The sequence below is a fragment of the Taudactylus pleione genome, unplaced genomic scaffold (genome assembly GCF_031769625.1).
Source record: "Taudactylus pleione unplaced genomic scaffold, aTauple2 ptg000976l, whole genome shotgun sequence".
Classification (NCBI taxonomy): Eukaryota; Metazoa; Chordata; class Amphibia; order Anura; family Myobatrachidae; genus Taudactylus; species Taudactylus pleione.
This window is the reverse complement of record NW_028285377.1, coordinates 2,852,904-2,877,257: the sequence shown is the minus strand read 5'-3', so window position 1 is coordinate 2,877,257 and position 24,354 is coordinate 2,852,904. Positions and strand designations below refer to the sequence as shown.

Genomic DNA, 24,354 nt, shown 5'->3' with positions numbered 1-24,354 from the left:
ATGTCTATTTCTAGAATTAGCTATGCCAGGCATCCAGGGGACTATGTGAAGAGAGATTTCCTATGACAACCCATTGTTTGGATATAGTATTTGTGGTCCAATCAAAATCCCAATTCAATAATAGCTTAATAAGCAAGGGAGTAGGGCGCCACCCTGGATCTTACATTTATGTATAACGCTGTGGTTACCAAACTGGTTGCCGCAACACCCTGGGATGCCTCAGGGCACTTGCATGGATGACTCGGGTTGGTGGTCAAGTACCAAATAAAATGCTTTTTCGTAAGTAGTAGGCAAAACAGGTGCTAATGAGTGACAATCAAAAAATATGTGGACAAAAAGTAGCGCAGTCCTGTCAACCACCACATAACTGAATGAACCCAAGGGTGATATTTAATTATTGCTGAATTTCTCAATAAAAAAACTTTGGCCCAAGGGTGCCGTGGAAATAATGCTGATACTCTAGAGCACCGTGATTCAAAAAAGATTGTGAACTACTGGCATAAAGTCATGCTTGATCCCAGCCCCTTTGCCACCCCAGATAAAGTTTCAGATAGGAAGAGTTGGGTATTTTGATCTGGAAGATATATGAATAACATCATAATCCTCTATGACGTTTTGTGACTGGAAAAATAACTCCAGCAGAAACCAGGGACAGCTTTTTGTAGACCGAAAAACTTAGATTTTTCTTTTGGAAAAAAGGAGACTTATAGGAGGCACAGGAATAAAGCCTGGAGAGGAGAGTCTGGGCACCAATGAAAATATCCTGAAGCCAAGGCCCTTGAAAAATGCATCTGTGATTGAATGAAAGTGGATACCAGGATTTCCAGGGTGGGTAACCTGACCGTAGTGTTGACTGCTTGTCAAAGGCTTGGGAGCTGGACATCCATCTGCCAAAACCTGCTTACCTTTATGCAGTCCTACACGAGGAGTTAAAAATTGATCACTTGAGTTTTCATCACTCGCATTCCTGCAGGGACAAAAAAAAAACTAAACCTAGCGGCATTAATAGCCTACAGCAGGCTCATGCTGCAGTGTAAATTGTTTTTTGGGTGATCTTGCTATCCCATAAGTGTTTGGAATCAGAAAAATGGGGTTCAAGACAGGAGAGTTATAGTAGCATTCACCTTTGGTGGAGATTCCTATTTATTATCGCTAGAGAGGATTTAGGGGATACAATCTGTGCGAGACTTGACATCTGCGATCTGGCTGTGTCCACTCTCCACTAAGCAGAAGAGGGGTGAGAAACTGTCAAGGGCCAGAGAAAAGGGAAGAGCCCACCGAAAATTCATTACCTCAATACACCTCATTACTACGTCTCTGCAGAAGAAAGGGAGCCCACCTCAGGGCCCAGGATTGAAGGATGGCTGCTGTCAGAGGACAGCCTATGTAACCTACAACTACTTCCTTCTGGCTGCGTTTGTGCATTTCCAGTTGTTCCTGCACTTGTTAATGTAGATCAGAATGTGCAGTTGGGAACTGCTGAACTTGAAAGCAATCTGAATTTTTAAAAGAAACAAATAAAATTGGGATAATTTGCAGCACTGCAACTTATTAATGCTGGTGTACACGGACACAATTTTCATAATTTTGGCTCTGTATGCCACCACAATAGACAATGGAGATGCAATTGAAGTGCAGACTTTTATTTAGTTCAAGGAGTTGAGTAAAAATATTGTATTAAACGTTTAGCAATTGCAACCATTATTATAGACAGTCCCCTATTTTCAGGGGCTCAAATGCAATGACTGTCTGAAGTCTGGAACCCATGGACATCACCAAATGCTGGGTTTCCTCCTTTATTATGCTTTGCCAGGCCTTTACTGCAGCTCTTCAATTGCTCTTTGTTCATGGTTCTTTCTGCCTTTAGTTTTGTCTTTAGCAATTGAAATGTGTGCTCCTTCTGGTTGAGATCAGGCGATTGACTCGGCCATTGCAGAATATTCCATTTCTTTGTCTTCAAAAACTCCTCAGTTGCTTTTGCCGTATGTTTTGGGTCATTGTCCGTCTGTACTGTGAAGCGCCGTCCAGACAATTTTGCTGAATTTGACGGAATATGAGCAGGCTGTATATCCCTATACATTCGGAATTCATTCGGCTGCCTCTATGACATCATCAGTAAACAGTAGTGACCCAGTGCCATTGGAAGCCTTGCATGTCCATGCCATCACATTGCTTCCACCCTGTGTTACAGATGATGTGGTATGCTTCAGCTCATGAGCCATTCCAAGCCTTCTCCATACTTTTTCTTCCCATCACTCTGGTACAGGTTGATCTTAGTTTCTGTCCAAAGAATGGTGCTCCAGAACTGGGATGGCTTTTTAGATGTTTTTTGGCAAATTCTAATCTTGCCTTTCTATTCTTGAGGCTTATAAATGGTTTGCACGTTATGGTGAACCTTCTGTATTTGCTCTTGTGAAGTCTTGTCTGTATGGAAGACAAGATAATGATATGCCAACCTCCTGTAGAGTGTTCTTCACTTGGTTGGATGTTGTGAAGGGGTTTGTCTTTACCATGGAAAGAATCCTGTTGTGGTCCTGCAGGACGACCCTTCAGATACGCCAGCACGTATGGTTACTCAAACACGATCAATGCCACTAGCAAAGGGGAACTTTAGTGCTAAAACATAAGGTAAGCCTTTGCCCTTACCTGCACACACAATTATGAACACTTAGGAAAATAGGTAACATGGGCCACACAAGGCCTTGGGTCTAAGAACACAAAACCAGAACTAGGATTTTAAGTATTTAATTCCAAGAATGTCTTCAAAGCTAATGTTACAAAAATATTCATAATAATTTTAAAAGGTCACACCAGTTACTCACAATTTCAAGGGAAGAATCATTGTTTGGATCACCTGGACATGGCCAAACGATGGTGGAAGTGAGGTCTCTTCCTACATATATGGTCACACCCTGGCGTGTCTTCACCTCCTCACTAGTAATGCACCATGCACCATATAAACAGACCCCAGTCTTTGATCAGTGCACCAAGCGAGAGAACCACAGATATTAACAACTTGTATACTGGCTAAAAGTAAACATTAGCCAGTCAATTACCTACCAGTCAGCTGCCATACAATTTGAAAATAATACTTTTCCTACACAATATAGAGGAATAGGTGCAGCCTATGAACATGACATGCTCATAACCAGGGTTATGCTACACCTCCCAACTTAGATAGCCACTAGAGTAGCGGTGTCTAACAGGCGCAATTCTTGAGGCGTTATGGGCTGCTGTCGTCCCCCTGTCGAGACAGAATGTTGCAGTTCCCATGTTTGGTGCTGAATGGTGAAGTCATACTGCTGAAGTAACAAACTCCAGCGAAGTAACTTTCTGTTGTTATCGGAGACTCCGTGTAACCAACTTAATGGATTGTGGTCCGTGATTACGGTGAAATCGCGTCCATACATAAAGGAATGTCATTTCTGGAGGGTCTAGACTATTGCAAGACACTCCTTCTCAATAGTTGCATATGCTACCTTGTGAGGGAGCAGCTTCTGGCTTAAAAACATAATGGGGTGCTCCCCCCCTTGGTCATCAACTCGACCGAGCACGGCCCCCAGCCCAAACTTAGATGCGTCCGTTTGCACTATGAACCTTCGTCTAAAGTCTGGTGTCTGCAGCACCGGGGCTTCAGACACCGGCTGTATTCAGAGTGTAGAAGGCCTGTTCACAAGCCTCAGTCCAGTGTACCAATTGGGGAAGCTTCTTTCTTGTCAGATCTGTCAGGGGTTTCTCAATTGTGCTGTACTGGGGTACAAACTTGCAATAGTACCCTGCAGTTCCCAAAAAAGACATGACCTGTTTCTTGGTTCTGGGGGTTGGCCATGCAGCAATGGCTTCCACCTTTCCTGGCTCTGGACGGAGGTTACCGCCCCCTACTCTGTGCCCTAGCTACTGTACCTCACGCATGCCCAGCTGGCACTTCTCCCGTTTAATGGTCAGGCTGGCCCCTGTGATCTGCTTTAACACGTCATCTAAATGGATCAAATGTTCCTCCCAGGTCTGACTGAATACCGCAATGTCATCCAAGTTTTTGACCACGTGTCCCTCCTGGCCCTCCAACAGGTCATTAACCAGGCACTGTAATGAGGCTGGGCATTTTTCATTCCAAAGGGCATGACTAAAAATGTGTACAGCCCAAATGGAGTGATAAAAACAGACCACTTGCTGCCTCGGGTGACAATGGGATCTGCCATGGGATCTGCCAGTACACTCGTCTGAGATCCATAATGGTGACATAGCGTGCCGAGGCTAGCTGACTTAACAGGTCATCCATCCTGGACATGAGATAGGCTTCAAATTCCATTGCCTCATTTAACCACCTATAGTCCACGCAGAACCGAGTGCCTCCACACTTCTTTGGGACCAGCACTATGGGCGCAGCCCATGAAATACATGACTTCTGTATCACCCCTAACCTCAGCATCTCATCCACCTCCCGCCTCATTGCCTGTAACATCTCCCGTGTACCTCTGTATGCTGGCTAGGGGTGTTTGGTTGCCGGTGTCTACGTGGTGTGTGGCTAGGTGCCTTTTCCCCGGCTTCCCTGTGAAGCAAGCCTGGTGGGGGCACAGGGTGTTGGACAGCTGACTTTGCTGCACCTCTGTTAACTCTTTCCCATACTGGGCATCTGCCAAGGTACCATCTGACGCAGCAGCTGCTGTAAGGTCAAGCAATGGGTCCACTTCCAGTACCTCTTCTGGGAGGCTGCAAACTGCTAGCACGCATGTGTCCCTGTCCTGGTAGGCCTTGAGCATATTTACATGATAGACTCTGTGTCTCTTTCTGCCTTCCTCTCTGGCAATGACATAGTTCACATAATTTATGCATTGGACTAGCAGGTATGGGCCTTCCCATGCAGCCTGCAGTTTGTTCTGCCTCATCGGAATCAGTACCAGGACCTTCAGCCCCACTTCAAATGCGTGCTCCCTGGCACTGCGGTCGTACCAGAGTTTCTGTCTGGCTTGTGCCAATCCCATCAAAGTCTGCATCCTTTCCCTAAACTGCATAACATAGTGCACAACAGACATCTCAGGGGTGGCTAGCTTCCCTTCCCAGTCCTCTCGGATCAAATCCAAGGGACCACGCACCCTGCGCCCATACAGGAGTTCAAAGGGTGAGAAACCGGTGGATTCCTGCAGTACCTCGCAGTATGCAAAGAGGAGGTGCAGCAGGAATTGCTCCCAGTCTCTTCCCTGGGACTCCCCAAATGTACGGAGCATTTGTTTTAGGGTGCTATTGAATCTCTCCACCAGCACATTCCCAGCCAGGTGATACGGGGAGGTGATCAGGTGATCCACCTGCATTCTTTTGCATAGGCTCTGCATGAGGCTTTACATGAACTGCGGGCCCTGGTTGGTCAGTATCTCCTTAGGGAACCCTACCCGGGAGAATATGGTGATAAGGGCATTCGCTACCTTATCTGATCTAATTGAGGAGAGTGCTACAGCCTCTGGATAATGGGTGGCGTAATCCTCCACTGTCAAAATGTATTCTCTCCCTGAGCTACTGGGAATCGTAAGAAGCCCCACAATATTTACAGCCGCCAGCTCAAATGACTCTGAAATAATGGTGAGTGGAATGAGGGGGGCCCTCCCCGGGTTTCCCCACTAACTGGCAGGTATGGCATGACCGACAGTACTTGGTTATGTCAGCCAGCATGCCTGGCCAGCGAAAATTGTGTCAGGCACGCTTTGGTCCTTTTAATGCCTAGGTGCTCTGCCAGGGGTACTTCATGCCCTGGTAAGGTATCGGGGACAGATCACTCCCTGTATAAACAACCATTCTCCCAGTATACTCTGGCAGTATTTTCTGAACTGTCAGGCTGATCAGCTACTGCCCTGAAAGTGTTTAGGGAGTGGTCCGTCCTTTGCTCTGTATGGAAAGCTAAGCCTTCCACTGAAATCTCAGGGAGGGGTGCAAGGGGAATTAAATCTACAGAGGGACTATCTATCTCTCCCTACTGGGTATCCTTGTGGGACCTGATAGCAGGGAGGAGGGCGAGGGGGATTGAATCTGCAGAGGGACTTCCTATCTCTCCCTCCTTAGCCTTCTGAGATTGTTTGGTAACCGCAGACACACAACCAGCCCTATTCTCAGGCACTAGCATGGCACCTGGCAGCATTCCCCACAGACATATCATTAATGCATACAGTTCCCACCTGCTTACTCCCAAACATAGGTATATTATCCCCAGCAGTGATGCATGTAGTGACGGAGCTACTGGTTACATCCTCCAAGCCACTTTTCCTTCCAAGCAGGTTGCCCTGGCAGGCCCCAACTTTTCTTTGTCATAGAGGTCCTTGCAGCTGTGTACTTGTCAGCAAGGCTGGCATCCTGTTGCGCTGATTTTGGTTCGCGATCCAAGATCCACTCCTTGACCTCGGTTGGGCACTTTAGCTTAACAAAGTCCTTTACTTGCAACCCTTCGATCCACTGGTGCAAGAGGGTTGTTATTTGTGCTAATACTCCAGCATAAGTATCAGAAGCATTTCGTTTTAAGACTCAAACTTTGCATGTACGCCTCGGGGGTGATGTTAAAATGGGCCAGCACTGCTTTCTTAATGGCTGCATAATCATTATCCAATTCCTGCGGAAGATCCGCGAATGCTTCCAAGGCTTTCCCCCTTAGTCCAGGGGTTAAATAACTTGCCCATAAGCTAGAGTCCAGTGCAAACTGTCTGCATGTCTTCTCAACGCTCCTGAAGGTGGTGTTCAAACCACCGTCCTTCTCTAGCACAGGGAATTGGTCTTCATGCGGTCTCTCTGTCCATAGCTGCATTGCGCTCGGCAGCGTCTCTGTCTATAGCAGCGGCCTCTCTGTCCATAGCTGCATTGCGCTCGGCAGCGTCTCTGTCTATAGCAGCGGCCTCTCTGTCCATAGCTGCATTGCGCTCGGCAGCGTCTCTGTCTATAGCAGCGGCCTCTCTGTCCATTGCTGCATTGCGCTCGGCAGCGTCTCTGTCTATAGCAGCGGCCTCTCTGTCCATAGCTGCATTGCGCTCGGCAGCGTCTCTGTCTATAGCAGCGGCCTCTCTCTCCATAGCTGCATTGCGCTCGGCAGCATCTCTGTCTATAGCAGCGGCCTCTCTATCCATAGCTGCATTGCGCTCGGCAGCGTCTCTGTCTATAGCAGCGGCCTCTCTATCCATAGCTGCATTGCGCTCGGCAGCGTCTCTGTGTATAGCAGCGGCCTCTCTGTCCATAGCTGCATTGCGCTCGGCAGCGTCTCTGTCTATAGCAGCGGCCTCTCTGTCCATAACTGCATTGCGCTCGGCAGCGTCTGTCTATAGCAGCGGCCTCTCTATCCATAGCTGCATTGCGCTCGGCAGCGTCTCTGTCTATAGCAGCGGCCTCTCTGTCCATAGCTGCATTGCGCTCGGCAGCGTCTCTGTCTATAGCAGCGGCCTCTCTGTCCATAGCTGCATTGCGCTCGGCAGCGTCTCTGTCTATAGCAGCGGCCTCTCTGTCCATAGCTGCTTTGTACTTTGCAGCTTCTCTGGCATTGAACTGCTGTACAAGCTGCAGCACCATCGGACGGTCCAGCTCTTTCAGATACTTAAGAGCAGACTGTAGGTACAGATCCATGGCAGAGTCCTCGCTGGAAGTATTGGAGGAGCCCGAGTGGGTTCCGTAACCTTTAGTGCCAACTGATCCCCAACAACAGACCTGGAATCCAGTTGATCCCCTCCAGCTCCTTGCTGCCGGTCTGCATCCATTAGGGCTTGGATCATCTGTTCCCTGGTTTGGTCCTCACTGACCAGACCCTTCTGCATGCACCACGCCTCATGCTCTTCCTTCCTGAGATTTCTGTAGTTTGTGGTCATCTTCGCCAATAGAGATCCAGAAAAGAACAGTCTTCTGTGCAATCATCTGTAGTAAATGTGTTTCGGAGACTCCTCCTTCCTCAGTACTGGAGGAAGGAGTCTCCGAAATGCGTTTACCATTGCACAGAAGACTGTTGAGGGTGACATCTAGTCCTATCTTTTGTGGCCTTGAAAAATCTCACTGCGGTGGTGCCAAGCACTGTGGCCCGGGACCTTCTATGCTATTTTAGTTAGCCCACCGCAGCTTTCAAGCAGGGTGAGAAACATAAATGAACTTTTGTGGACTAATTATAATACCCCATGGTCTGTGCATATATGTCTATATGTTATATGTGTGTACATTTTATATTCTTTATTTAATTAAAACTCTTTTCCCATCATTGTTGTCCACCATAATATAGGGGTTATGGTTTGGGATATGAGTCCCTATTAGTGAAACATCTACATGAATATCAAGCGCCTATTACATGGTTACATTTCTTTTGTGGATCTATATAAAGGGGGGAGGTGTATAACCCTACGTCATTTCTGTGTGAGGCAGCTGATTCACATGCCAACTGCGCAATTGGGAGTATTTCTTCTTTTCCATTTACATCTTCGCCAAGGGAACCGAAATTGTTTTCGAGGTAGTTACTATTAACTACTATAAGCTTTGAATTATGGGTATCTCTCTCTGAGTTGATTCCTCATTCACTTAAGTTCTTATACATAAAAAATAATAATTATGTTCCCACCGCTGCGCCACCAACTTGTCACAGTCCTGCGGGCCAACCCTCCAGATACGCCTATCTGAGAATTGCCGACCGTGACTTTACTGGTTACCTCAGCACATGTGGTTACTCAAACACGGTCACTGCCACCAGCAAAGGGGAACTTTAGTGCTAAAACACAATGTAAGCCTTTGCCCTTATCTGCACACACGATTATGAACGCTTAGGAAAATAGGTAACATGGGCCACACAAGGCCTTGGGTCTAAGAACACAGAACTAGAATTTTAAGTATTTTACAAAAAAGTTACAAAGATGATCATTTAAAAGGTTACACCATTTACTCACAATTTAAAAAAAATAACAAGGGAAGAATCACCGTTTGGATCACCTGGACAGGGCCAGATCCCTCCGCCGGCAATGGGCACCGCTAATGTGCAGTCAGCGGGACTGCGCATGCGCAGCAGCCCGGAATGCACTCCGGCCACATCGCAGGGACGGGCTCTTTTCGGAGCCCGTCTCCCTTCATGTGTCGGGTCATACATTCCGCCGCTATGATCGCATTTTGCAATGCGATCATGGGCGGTACTGCATGTACTGATCGCATTGCAAAATGCGATCCTTAATAAATGGGCCCCAATCACAGGGACTCCATTATGTTTGAAGCTCAGAGACCATGCCTGTGTCAACAGACCTGGACAATTCTTACAGCTAGCTAGGAAAAAGATTTGACACCTTGCTGGACGGTCTGTCTCTCCTTGGACTGACCCCCAGAAGAACCACAGATAATAACAATCTGTACATTGGCTATATGTAAACATTAGCCAGTCAATTACCTCCCAGCCATCTGCCATACAATTTGAAAGACATACTTTCCCTACACAATATACAGGAATAGGTGCAGCATATGAAGATGACATGTTCAAAACCAGGGTTATGCTACACCTGCAATCATTCCTCACTGTCGACTGGACTTTGAGTAATCTATACAGTGCGGATATAGCTGCCATTATTGCTATTTTATACAGGGATTTAGGGCCTGATTCAGAGTCGGACGCTATTTGCGGACGGTCGTTCTGAAAAAGGGGCCGGATATTTAAATTAAGCGCTCGCTCTTTGCGGTCTGTTGACACCTCTATGTCTGAACGAGTGAACGAAACATGCGCTCGCTATTTTGAAAAAAACGCCCCCTGGCCGCTCGCATCATACGTCATCTCCACTATTTATTAGATTAATCGAGTACATCAAAAGGCGTATGAACTGCTCGCTATTCTTGTGGTAGCATTTTCCTACCGCAATCATGCGAGCAGTTCAGGCTAAAAGACAACCAAGTGACGTGGTCAACGACGCTTCTTTGTTAATTATGCACACCCTTAAAACGCCCGTTTTGACCGTTTGGCACGCCTGCGTTCGGATCTCCACTCCCCGTTTTCAAGCACCTTCCCCAGTTACCACCCATAAACGCCTCATCCTGTCACTCAAATTAGCAGGCATTCGCTATTTTGCGAGCACACGATTTCCGACCTCACTGACTGGTTCGCGCATGCGTATTACAACCCATACGCATGCGCAGATGTGCGAACATCGCTCGGAGCGAACGATCGGCCGCTTACGAGCAGCTCTGAATCAGGCCCTTAGTTACTTGCCACATTTTTACATATGTATATTTGTATGCTCTAACCAGATCTGTGTTATTATTGGAATTTATTTTAGTGACCATTTGGCTTTTTACATTGTTATTATTCATTATTGTTTGTTCCTACTGCGTACCATGGTATAGCAATTTTATATGCTTTTTTACTGATTAAATTGGTTGATTTCAAAAAAGCAGCTGGACTAGCGCTCCCATTTTTTTCCTTTTTCTAAGTCAATTGTCCAATTACTTTTGGTCCCTTGAAAAAGAGGAAACTTCATATTAAACACCTGTAATTCCTAAACCCTTCCTCCAAATTGGGTGTGAATACCCTCAAATTAAAGCTAATAGTCTGCACTTTATATTACTGTAACTTGATTATATTTTGGTAAAATTGTATCAGTGTCAAAATATATATGGATCTAACTGTATAGTACACCTAAAGGACCACGTATTATGTATTCACACACTCCACCTAAAACACGCACAATGTTACACAATAATAGCAGACATCCTCTTTAACGTACACCAGAATTAAAAGGTAAAGCGCTGCAAGCTATCCCAATCCATTAGTTCAGGGGGCGAGCCGATGTTTGGGGATCCCAGTCACTACCTGTGTTGGTAGTGATAGGGCGCAACAGGGATGTCTGTAGACAAGAGTAGGTGACGATCGCAGTACCCCCACATCCCAGTGTAGCTATGACCAGCTGTGGCTGAGGCAGGAGAGGGAAAAATTAATTTCCTAGGCAGCCAATGGGGGAAAGAAAGGGAGGAGCTCCTGCATCTGCGCTGTATAGCCTGGAGGAAAGAAAGGGAGGAGCTCCTGCATCTGCGCTGTATAGCCTGGGGGATAGAGGGGGAGGAGCTCCAGCATCTGCACTGTATAGGCTGGGGGAAAGAGAGGGAGGAGCTCCTGCATCTGCGCTGTATAGCCTGGGGGATAGAGGGGGAGGAGCTCCTGCATCTGCGCTGTATAGCCTGGGGGAAAGAAAGGGAGGAGCTCCTGCATCTGCGCTGTATAGCCTGGGGGAAAGAAAGGGAGGAGCTCCTGCATCTGCGCTGTATAGCCTGGGGGAAAGAGAGGGAGGAGCTCCTGCATCTGCGCTGTATAGCCTGGGGGAATAGAGAGGGAGGAGCTCCTGTATCTGCGCTGTATAGCCTGGGGAATAGAGGGGGAGGAGCTCCTGCATCAGCGCTGTATAGCCTGGGGGATAGAGAGGGAGGAGCTCCTGCATCTGCGCTGTATAGCCTGGGGGATAGAGAGGGAGGAGCTCCTGCATCTGCGCTGTATAGCCTGGGGGATAGAGGGGGAGGAGCTCCTGCATCTGTGCTGTATAGCCTGGGGGATAGAGGGGGAGGAGCTCCTGCATCTGCGCTGTATAGCCTGGGGGATAGAGGGGGAGGAGCTCCTGCATCTGCGCTGTATAGGCTGGGGGATAGAGGGGGAGGAGCTCCTGCATCTGCGCTGTATAGCCTGGGGGATAGAGGGGGAGGAGCTCCTGTATCTGCACTGTGCAGCCTGGGGGATAGAGGGGGAGGAGCTCCTGCATCTGCGCTGTATAGCCTGGGGGATAGAGGGGGAGGAGCTCCTGTATCTGCGCTGTGCAGCCTGGGGGATAGAGGGGGAGGAGCTCCTGCATCTGCGCTGTATAGCCTGGGGGATAGAGGGGGAGGAGCTCCTGCATCTGCGCTGTATAGCCTGGGGGATAGAGGGGGAGGAGCTCCTGCATCTGCGCTGTATAGCCTGGGGGATAGAGGGGGAGGAGCTCCTGCATCTGCGCTGTGCAGCCTGGGGGATAGAGGGGGAGGAGCTCCTGCATCTGCGCTGTATAGCCTGGGGGATAGAGGGGGAGGAGCTCCTGCATCTGCGCTGTATAGCCTGGGGGATAGAGGGGGAGGAGCTCCTGTATCTGCGCTGTGCAGCCTGGGGGATAGAGGGGGAGGAGCTCCTGCATCTGCGCTGTATAGGCTGGGGGATAGAGGGGGAGGAGCTCCTGTATCTGCGCTGTGCAGCCTGGGGGATAGAGGGGGAGGAGCTCCTGCATCTGCGCTGTAAAGGCTGGGGGATAGAGGGGGAGGAGCTCCTGTATCTGCGCTGTGCAGCCTGGGGGATAGAGGGGGAGGAGCTCCTGCATCTGCACTGTGTAGCCCAGTTTTTCTGTGTCCTTCATGGATCAATAAGAAAATGTTTCTATATTTATGCCCCTTGATCAAACAATCCAACATATACTGTAAATTCTTAGTGCATGATTAAAAAAATAAAATAAAAAAGTATATTATATATATAAATGTATTTCTATGGCAGCTGTTAAGGGACTTTACCTTAGCTGTTTCCTGACAGCATAAACCTCATCAATTCCTCTAGACACCAGTTCCCGAATCTTATCAGTTACACAGGGGTGCAGACGAGAGGGTTGTGCAGAGCTCTCATCACAAAGCATCTCCTCCTCTTCCTCAGTGACTGGCTGGAATGGGGCAGGGGAGGGGGAGAAGCACCCTACGTCCAGGCTGTGATACTGATGAGCTTCCTGGTCAGGTAACTGGACATACCATCTGTAGGAAGAGTCACAGCACACTCATTGCACAGCACTGGCTTTGTGGCCGAAACAAGTAACATTGACATTATGTAATAAAAACACTGTGGATACATTGAAAGTTTGAAACTACTGCATGCAAGTTACTATTTTAAAGGTCAGTTAAAATATATTGACATGACACACAAGTAATTTGGGATAAACGCGTAATGGTGGGAACACACTAAACAGATATATGTGCAGATGATGGTTGTTCATACACACTGAACAACCATCATGTGTGTTCTGTGTGTTGGAGGGGGACGGGTCCCGCGCCCCACTTTCCGCGCCTGCAAGTGTACAGGCCCATACACACAGCACGATTCCCCAATATATCTGCAGATATATCGGGCATCGGCTGTGCAGCACAGCCAATGCGATATGTCTGTGAACGACGTCATTCACAAACATATCACTGGTACACACTGGCAGACGGGCACCCTATATATTAGCTGATCAATGGATCGGCCAATATATCTGCCAGTGTGTACCCATCTTAAATCTGCTGGTCAGGCTGAGGTTAGGTGGTCTACAAAGTTGGTAATCAGATTAAGAGATTGAATATAAAGTTTAAAGAATTTAAAATGTATTACTGTTCTGAGAGGCCTGGATGGGATCAGTAGTTGGAGAGTGTGGTGCCATTTTGGAGGATTTCGGGATGCATCCAGGTGGGTTGGCACATAATTTAGAAATACATAAACATATGACCATAAGTAGGTATAATATAGGATGTATGTTTCCTTTGCTGGTCCATTATGAGCTGGGGAAATTAATTTGTTTCCTCTTCGGGCTCCATAGGGATCCACAAGGATACCATGGGGATATTATGGTTGGAGACCAGGCACCAAACAGTTAAAGCTTCAGCTCCCAGGATGCCTCGGGTCCTCCTCCATATATACCCCACCCCTAGCCATAGGATTTCAGTTGTTCATTTGGTGCGTCAGGATCGCTCAGGCAGTCCTAAGCTTTTATTTATTTTCCATGTTTTTGGGTTGGCAGTACTGAGCGTCTGAATTGAGACACATATACGAAGACTCCATCTACCTCCGCCGGGCCGCAACACCAGTAACTGGGCTGGTGATTTTGGCGGGTCACGGCTGAGCTTGCTAGCAGCAATACAGCGACCCGTACTGCAACCGGATGCACGGAGATGACAGATAAGGAGATTCCTCGTTTACAGGGAATTGTGCGCGGCAGTCCTTACTTCTGGTGTCAAAGATGCACCAGAAGTCGCTGCAGTCATGACCCTGGATTGTCCGCGTCCTCACTACACCACCGGAGCCGTGTCGTCTGATGCCGGGCATCGCCAGCATACGCTTCTGCTGCCATGAGGCCAGCGTACCTGGCTGGTTAACGCAGCTTAGGAGAGGTAGGCGCTCCCCTGGCAACTCCTCCCCCAACCCAGACGCGGTCCCCACGAAGGGATTCACGCGTCCGGGTTGCTCCGCCTACACTCCACATGCGCATGATATGCTCACGGTCCACGCTCAGTGCGCCCTGTAGCTGTTAGTCTTAGGAGGGTTTGGGTCAGTCTCCCTGTATACCTCTCCCTTGGATAAGGTATATAATGCTCTATATCCTACCATTCCTTTGTGTTTGTGTAGTTGATTTAGAGTTGATTGTAGTTATATTACATATGCATGGTATGTGACTGTAATTATATTACATATACATTGTATGTGACTGTTTGCTAGCTGCTGTACTGACACTGTCTTTTAGTTCTCTCTGTCAATTATAACTATCACTATTTACTCTTCATCCTCTTGGGGTGGAGGTTTTTCTCTGAGTACTTCACATTCATTATGATTTTGTGAAGGCTGTCACATAGCATTGCAATTATTACCTTTACTGAAAGATAAAGATATACTTGAGGGGGAGCCCTCTGTGCTGGTTCCATGTAAATCATTTATGGCTTATTTGTCCCCTCATAACATTAAGGATGGTTTGTGTGTTGTCTGTTATAAAGAGCCACCTCACCAGTCCAGTTTACCTGTCCCTGGACAAGAGCCATCTTGGGTTTCCTCTTTCTCCAGGTAATGAAGTAGTTTGCGGATCGTATGGCTGCTCCCACCATGCCTCCTTGGATGGGGTGTACACAGCATGCTATGTTTGCACCTCCTATGCATTTTTCCTGGAGGGATGTTTATGGCCATTCTAGTCAGAGTATGGCACCATCTAATGTTGATAGGCGCCTTAGTAACTACCGGCCTGCTAAGCCCAAATTATCTTTTTATCAGTCTGCTCAACATATGGATTCAGACGCATCATCAGAGGAATCAGATGATGCCCAAAGTTCCTCTCCTGGGTCTAGCTCAGGGGAGGACCACCATAAATCCACAGTTCCTTCTTTGGTGAAGGCGGTTAAATCAATCCTAGATAATCAGGAGGATGAATCAGCTCATAGTAAGAAGGCTCCAGTGTGTAATCACCACCGGAAGGTGGTCAAAACGGTATTTCCTGTATCTGAACAGCTGACTGAGCTTATGGATGAGGCATGGGGTAACCCGGACAAATGTTTTTATGTGAATAAGAGAATAACATTGTTGTATCCTTTCCCGGCTTCTGTATGTACTAAGCAGGAGGTACCTTCTACTGTGGATGCTCATGTGACGCATTTAATCAGAAATGCTACATTGTCTATTCCGTCAGCATTTTCCCTTAAGGATTCCATGGATAAAAAGATTGGAGCATGCCTTATAACTATATTCTCATCATCTGGAGCTGTTACCCATCCAGCTATAGCCGGAGCCTGGGTAGCCAAAGCTATTGAAGAATGGATGGGAGCATTGGAAAATTCTCAATCAAATGCTACCAGAGAACAGATGATGTATAACTCTCATATATACGGGAAGCGGCTTCCTATCTGGGAGGAGCTGCTATAGATGCTGGAATTTTAGCTTCTAAAGCATCAGCAGCTTCAATAGGTGCACGCAGGGCCCTTTGCTTAAGATCCTGGAAAGCTGATACAGGATCAAAGGAGGAGCTGGAAGTTTTACCTTTCTATGAAAAAGTACTATTTGGAGCAGAGTTGGATAAAATAATAGCTACTCTGGCAGCTTCAAAGTCAGCAGGTCTGCCATCTACGGCGACTATAAAGTCTAGGCAGGTTTCTTTTCGGTCCTTCTGTTCGCAGGGATGAGCAAAGGAACAGGCTTCCTCTAAGACATCTAGTTTTTGCAGAATATCAAGGTGACAAACTAAGAGGTCTGGCCCGGCATGACGTCCAGCTTCTAAGCCAGACAAACAATCCTCTGCCTGATGGGACAGGCCTCCTCCTGGGGGATCCCAGGGTGGGAGGCTGACTGTTTCAGTTTGCGGATTGTTGGCGTCAAACAACAACAGATGCCTGGGTCCGAGTAGTGGTCTCTCAGGGGTATGCTCTAACTTTCAGGAGGCATTCTCCCCAGAAGTTTTTTTGCACAGATCCTCCAGCAGATGCGGTCTAGGCCTTGGCCCTTCAGGAAGCCATTCACTCCCTGCTGCAGGAGAGGGTAATAATCCCGGTCCCTGTGTCGCAACAGTGAAGGGGTTATTATTCCAAACTATTACTGGTTCAGAAACCTAATGGGGCTTATAGCCTTATACTAAATCTAAAAACCCTCAACAGGTTTATCCATATACCAAGGTTTCGTATGGGGACTCTACGATCAATTATTTTGGCAATGGAGCCTGGAGATTACATGGTTTTCATGGACATTCAGGATACATATCTGCATGTTCCTATTATACCATCCCACCTGCAATTTTTATGGTTTGCTGTCCTTCATGACGGCCTATCTGAGGCATCAGGGAGTCAGAATTCTGCCATATCTGGATGACCTTCTAATAGTGGCACAGACGCCGGTTGTTTTACAAAACCATCTTCAAACTGACCATAACATGCCTACAAAAGTAAGGCTGGATCTTCAATTAGAAGAAATAGTCACTTTCTCCAACACAGCAGATTGTACATCTGGGAGCTCTTCTGGATTCTCAGGCACAGACAGTGTTTCTGCCAGAGGACAAGATTGTGACCCTATCGTTGCGAATACGTAAGCTGCCAGGCAAGCAGAGAGTATCCATTCTGTTAGCAATGCAGGTCCTGGATCAATGATATCCACCTTCGACATAGTGGGGTACTCTCAGTTCCATTCCAGGCCTCTGCAAAGATTGATTCTCTCCAAGTGGAAAAGACAGTATCATCTAATAAGGTCCCAGGGGATGCTTTTTACTCCAGTGGAAAATCTTAACACTGAGACCTGCAAACCTTCTCAAGACCAGATGCTGTACCACTCAGTCTTGACCATAATCTCATGCATCAGTTTTTAGGAGAATTCTATGTTAGAGAGGTCTGATTTTAAGTGTATTATTTCAACACTGTAGGACCCAAAACATCCTCTCAGGACGAGATATTACTCATTCTGTCTTGGTGTGTTGTGTTACTGTCGCACTTCATGTGAGTACCTTTTTTAAAATATTATATATATATTAAAAGTTAAGTTTTAGTTACATCATATTATTTATGATTTACATTAATTTATGATGGATTAGTGCCCCACCAAGGAGAGTACTGTCTTTCTATCTTTCTACTTTCATATACTCCATCAATCCCTCCTGTGGTGGCTGAGAAAGGATCATCTGAACAAAGGGCGCTTCACACCCCGGATGCCAGTCTTCGTGGATGGGGAGCAGTGACAGGTCATCACACCTTTCAGGGAAGATGGACAAATAAGGAAAGTCATCTTCTGGCAATATTCATACTGGGAGTACTCAATCGGGAAGAAGACTTGCTAGGTCACCAGGACATACACGCTGGAGAGTACTCTCTCCATTCGGGAGTGTTTCAGCTCCTGGCAAACAAATGGAGTCTACCAGACATAGATATCATGGCATCACGTCACAACCACAAGGTCCCCAGGTACGGGTCCAGGTCCAGAGACCCATCAGCAGCCTTCGTGGACACACTGGTAGTAAGATGGGATTTCAAGCTGTCGTATCTCTTTCCTCCAATCTCCCTCCTCAGGAAATTCAAGCAGGAAGGCGGAACAGTAATACTGATGGCTCCGGCTTGGCCCAGACGTCATTAGTTCACCAACATACAGAATCTGTCAATAGACAGACCGTATCCTCTTCCTCTATGGCAGGATCTGCTTACGCAGGGCCCCTGCTGGCATCTGGACTTACCTCGTCTGGCTTTAACGGCGTGGCTCTTGAATCTTCATCCTAAGAGCAAGTGTGTCACAACTCACAGGTGGATAATGGATACAGCCCGCATTTGAGGATTGGCGAGACCTATTTCTGAGGCGCAGAGTCTAAAGTGTCAGCGGTATTCACCAGGGACCCCTTGCAAGAAGGTATGGACTTGGCTGCATCCGACACACAGGTCGTAGCCCTCAAGATAGGTTCCCCTATACAGGTGCTGGTGAACTCTGGATGGAGCGGTATATACTCTGGCACTGAAGTGCTCCCAGGAACTTCTTTATATAGGTCAGGGTTAAACCCAGCTAAAATTAGCAATTCCCTAATCCCATGCCTCTCTCTTTAAATCTTAAACAGCGTGGTGCGCACGTCCCTATGGGAGCCGTGGCCGCCTGCACACAGAGCCGCCGGAGGAGAGAGCAGCTGACAGCAGGTGCCAGGGATCTCCCGCCCGCTGTCCTTCGCCAGCCTGGACCCCAGTGCCGCCGGACCCGGTAAGCGCGCATCGGGTTCAGTTGCACTGTGACAAAAGGTTTTTCTAATACTGTAATTCAAACGATGCTTAGGGCACGGAAGCCTGCCTCTGCCCACATCAATCACAGAGTTTGGCATTCTTTTGGTCAATGGCGTTCCCACAGGAAGTTTGATCCTAAGGCAGTGGTTCCTAAACTTTTTCTAATCACGGCGCCCTAGAGTATCAACATTTTTTCCACTGCACCCCTGGGTCAAAAGTTTTATTGAGAAATTCAGCAAAAATTAAATGAAGTAAATTGTGCTTATGTGTTGCCATTAGGTTCCGTAATGTGGTGGTGGAAAGGGCTACGCTTTTTTTTGTCCACATATTATTTGATTGACAGCCATTAGCAGTGCTTTTGCCTATCCCACTGACTAAAAATCATTTTATTTGGTACTGGACCACCAACCTGAGGCACCCCTGCAAGTGCCCTGAGGCACCCCAGGGTGCCACGGCACACAGTTTGGGAACCACTGTCCTAAGGTGTTTAGGATTTCCAGGATACTGGCTTTTCTCCAGGCAGATTTAGACCGTGGTCTCCGTCTGGCTACTTTGAGAGTGCAGGTTACTGCATGGTCAGTCTGGTTCCAGAGGAAGATTGCCTCAATACCAGATGTTAGAAGTTTTTTCCAAGGAGTTCTGCGAGTTCAGCCTCCTTTTGTTCCACCGGTAGCACAGTGGGATTTGTCTTTGGTTCTTAAGGGGCTACAAGTTCCTCCATTTGAACGTCTAGATTCTGTAGATTTGAAGTGGTGTGACAGCAAAGACACATTATCTTCTAGTTATCTCTTCTGCACGCAGAGTCGATTTGTCAGCGCTGTCTTGTCGCTCCCAATTTTTTATTTTTCACCAGGATAAAGCTGTTCTTTGTACAAGGGAGGGTTACCTTCCTAAGGTAGTGTCCCGTTTTCATGTGAATGAAGAACTTGTTGTTCCAGTTATTCAGGCTCCAGATCTTCCTGTAGCTGAAGCCTCCCTGAATGTAGTTCGTGCTCTCCGTATCTATGTAAATCGTAAAAACTCTGTTAGAAAATCAGATTCTCTTCTTGTATTATATGGTTTTTCACAAAAGAGGATGGTCAGCTAATAATCAGACTCTGGCGAGATGGCTACACATGACTATCTCTCAGGTGTACTCACAGGCTGATCTCCCTGTTCCAAGCACGTTGACAGCACATTCTACTTGGTCTGTAGGGCCATCGTGAGCATTTAGTCGTGGTCTCTCTGGTGAACAATTGTGCAAGGCAGCCAAGTGGTCTTCTGTCCACACTTTTCTTAGGTTCTATGCCTTTGATACTTTTGCCTCTCAGCATGCTTCCTTTGGGCAATGAGTTCTCCTTTCTGCTCAGGAGCGTACCCCACCCCAGGGGAACTGCTTTAGGACATCCCCATGGTATCCCTTTGGATTCCTATTGACACCGAAGAAGAAAATCAGAGTTATGGTAGACTTACCTAGATAACTCCGCTTCTTCGAGGTCCATAGGATCCACAGGGCAACAACCCTGACGCACCTGGCTGCATGGGTAACTTTTTATTTCGGTCACAGATTCCCTCATCTTGTGTAAGAGTGTTTCTGGTGTACGACTGGTCTTCCTTCTCCTGCCCTTAGGCTTGTTAACTAAACTGAAGTCCTATGGCTATGGGCGTGGTATATATGGAGGAGCACCAGAAGCATCCTTGGAGCTGAAGCTTGAACTGTTTGGTGCTTAGTCTCCAACCATAATATCACCATGGTATCCCCTGTGGACCTCAAAAAAAAGGAGTTATCTAGGTAAGTCTACCAGAACTATGATTTTTTCTAGTCTAGATTAAAGCCTCCCGTAGATGCACCTGTGATGGACAATAAATTGATTTGAGCAACTACCATTCCGTGTATCACTGGTCTGGAAAGTTGTTAATCCCTTTAAGGGATTGAATATAAAGTGATCATTACTGAGTGGAGAATGTGAGACACCAATTAGGCCAGAATGATTGTATTTAATCTTCCATAGAACTTTAGGTGGAACAAAACACAATTTGAAACAATTTATGTCAGCTCCTTATAATAAGTAATTCCATGGAATGACAAGGTTCCAGTCTTTAGTGCAGACTAGTACAGACCTAAGTTAGCATTGTGGATGATTGCTTATTAGTACAGTGTCAGCATGTGACGTGATGGAGCTAATAGTATGCATTAATTATGGAGATATTCTGTAAGACTGCACTCTACATCTTCTACTACTTTTAGGCATACTGGCACGAAAACATACTGGACCAAATGTAATGGAGTGCATGTGTTCAGTAAAAAAACAACTCGCACCTTCTCGCATTTTTTGAAGGAACTCGCAAAAGTAATTGCCTGCAAACTTTTGAGTTCGCGGCTATTACACTATGCGAATCTGTGCAAGTATTTGCATATATAAACTCAGACCTTATAATGCGCCTAGCATTAATAGGTGCGAGTTATACAGAAGCCTTCACAGAGCAGTGAGATCCATGAAGGCTTCTGTTTATTTACAATAAAAAATATTTTGTTTAAAATTATGTGCCCCCCACCTGTCCACAAGCATAACCAGCCCCAAGCTCTGTAAAGCCTGTCCTGGTTCTTAAAATACAGGGGAGAAAATGCGTAGGGGTTCCCTGTATTTGAAGAACTAGCACAGGGCTCAGCTGAACAGCTCCTTGTGGAAATACAGGGGACAAAATTAGTACTAATCCTGTTCGGTCCCAGGCACCCAGGTGGGGTGAGCGATCCACTTAGGGGTGTGTGTGGGTGGAGACTGGGGAGGTGAGTGGACCCTTTTAGGGGGCTCCTTTCCGTGCAGTTCAATAGACCGGCACGTTACCCCGGTCTATTGAACTGCACGGAAAGGAGCCCCCTAAAAAGGTCCACTCACCTCCCCAGTCTCCACCCACACACACCCCTAAGTGGATCGCTCACCCCACCTGGGTGCCTGGGACCGAACAGGATTAGTACTATTTTTTCCAATAAACCCTTTGGCCCCCATTTCTGCCTCTGTCTTCATTTCCTCACCCACCACCTCCAGTCCATTAGACCCCCTTCCCTCCCTACACCCCATCACTCCACACACAACATCGAACACAAAAGACCACAACACACTATTACTCCAGCATTACACCCATAGGGTGAGCGCACCCTCCGCACCCTCTACCCCATTCTATCGTTACACAGGACCCGGTACTCCTGCTTTTAGGAAGGTGCAGCACCCCGACACAAACAATACATCTCACATCCCATCTGCCCATACAGCAGAGCGCAGTTCTAACCCATAATTTGCAAGGGACAAAATTAATAAGGGTCACCTGTATTTTCCATAACCAACACCGGACTCTTTCTAGCGGGGGTGTAATGCCACAGCCAGAGGAACCCTTCACCTGACCTCTACTCAGCCTAGGCTGGGGATCCCTGGGGAGGTGGGAGTTTTGCCACCATTGAGGTCTATGGGGGGAAAGGCTGACAGGCAGCCTGATCGCTTAGAGCCAATCAGTGGCCAGCTCCTAGGGAGGCGCCCACTGATTGGCTGGTGGCTCCTGCAATGACAGGAGGCACGTGGGTCGTTGTCATTCGCGCAGAGAAAGCCTTCCTCCTGTCCATACTTTATTCAGGCAGTCGTTTTTTTGTTTTTATCCTTGTGGATCCCTACATGGACCGAAGAGTACGTGATCTACGCTAGGAATAGGCGAGTACTGATTTTTTTTACAGGTGTCGTGGATTTCTACTGGACATTGGTGATTGGCTACAGTGGTTCTACAAGTACCAGCATATGGGGAGGCTGTAGTTCTCCAGCAAAAGACAATATTACTTCATCTTTTTTTTACACCACACTATACACAATAAACCCAACACCCACCGGCTATGGGTACCGGGTACAGCCCCGGGCTATCAGCCCAGGCCTGGGGTGCTCTTTATTGGGGGGGATCCCCATCTCCCCAAGGATCCCCGGCCTGGTCTGACTAGCAGTCAGGTGTAATGCTTTGATCGTGTCCCCTGGCTGTGGCATTACAACTCCGCTAGAAAGAGTGCGGAGATGGCTATGGAAAATACAAGGGGACCCCTACTAATTTTGTCCCCTGTATTTCCACAACCAGGACTGGCAGGGCAGAGCCCTGTGCTGGTTCTTTAAATACAGTGTCAGGGTTCAGCCTAGGAACGCCATTACTCACCAGTGTGCCGCGTTCCCCTGACTTCTCGTGCGGTCAGATGCCAGGTTCGGCGGGGGGTGACGCGCTGCGGATTCTGCCTTGGGTGCTAGTTGATTTCCATGGACGGCCCTGTGTCTTGGATATTGTGGTTTCCGTCATGGGTGCCGCCATGACAGTCCTTCTCATGTGACAGTATCTCCACAATGGTAGCATGGTCTTGGTCAGCTGACACTGTCCTCCTATCAACTTCTACCTATGGGTATATATCCGGCCCAGAATTCCAGGAATTTGCCTGAACAATGTTTGTAATTTCTAGTGTATACTAGTCGTGTCCTCGTTCCAGGTTCCCTTGTTATTACCTTCGAGTATTCCAAGTGTTATATACTTGTGCAGCAGTGCGACAGAACATCTCTGCCTGTGTGCAACTCCAAGTACTAGCTCTCAGGACAACTACTTTCGATCCAGGCTACTTTGGCTACGATACTTCCCTCTCCTGCCATCTCGGTTCCTTCGGATCTTTCAGTTCAGCCTCAAGTTGCAGTGCCTCTGAAATCTCGCCTCCAATTGGCATCTCCAGAACGCTTTGACGGTAATCCTTGACGGTGCCAGGGGTTTATCAATGTGAAATACAATTTGAGTGTTTGCCACATAATTTTCCTACATCTAGGTCGAAAGTGGTATATGTTATTTCTCTACTGACAGGAACTGTGCTGGACTGGGTTTCCCCTCTATGGGAGCGAGCTGATCCTCTGGTGTCCAATTATGAAAACTTAATTTCTTCTTTTAAAAGAATTTTTGATGAACCTGGCCGTTCTGCCTCAGCCTCTTCAGATATCCTTCGTGTCCGTCAGGGAACTCGCACTGTAGGACAATATGTAGTCCAATTCCAAACCATCTCTTCAGAACTAAAGTGGAACCAGGAGGCTCTCAAGGCAGCTTTCCTTCATGGGCTGTCTGGGAGGATGAAGGACGAGCTAGCCTCTTGGGATCTTCTGGAGTCCTTCGCCGATGTAATATCTAGATTGACCAACGTCATAGGGAACGATGGGCTAGTAGAGGGCGAGGTGATCGTTTCCAGGACCGGCCATTCCCGAGTACCTGCTCTTCTCCCCTGCCACCAACAAAGAGGAGCCCATGCAGGTTAATAAATCTCGGCTGACCACAGCTGAACGGAATCAGCGCTTCCAGAATAAGCTCTGCCTGTATTGTGCTGCTCCAGATCGCGTACTCAAGAATTTTCCTCTTCTTGCGGGAAATGCGAGACCCTAACTGGAGTCGGGAGCGTTCAGTTAGGGGTTGTGATCAAGCCATCACAGTTAATGGATAGCCTTTTACCTGTGTCCCTTTCCCACAAGTCCAGGACAAAGAATTTAAAAGCCCTGGTGGATTCTTGAGCCGCCGGAAATTTTATTTCCGAATCTTTAGTACGAACTCTGGGTATTCCAGTTACCCTGTTACCCAACAAGATGTCTCTTTCTGGAGTAGATGGCAACACCATTCTTGGAGAGTCTATCTCATCCATTTCTCATCCAGTGTTACTCAGGGTAGGATGTCTTCAACAAGAAATGCTGGAATATTTTGTCCTACCAAAGAACTCATATGATTTAGTTTTGGTCTGCCTTAGTTAAGGAAACACAATCCTACATTGGATTGGTCCAATATGCAAATTCTGACCTGGGGACCAAACTGTTTTCAAGGATGTTTTATCCCGTGTGATTCTGATCGATACCCATTCAGTTGCTGTCAGCTCCGTAGTCAAATCTCCTGTATCGGGAG

General features: G+C 47.3%; 1 protein-coding gene across 1 annotated transcript in view; it reads right to left on the bottom strand.

Moving 5' to 3' along the window:
• CARF (calcium responsive transcription factor) overlaps positions 1 to 24,354 on the bottom strand; it is a 308,136-nt gene that overhangs the window by 140,227 nt on the left and 143,555 nt on the right. The window contains exon 10 of the mRNA XM_088460719.1: positions 12,493 to 12,723. Coding sequence (XP_088316845.1) covers positions 12,493 to 12,723 — 231 coding nt within the window. The remainder of the gene's footprint in view (positions 1 to 12,492; positions 12,724 to 24,354) is intronic.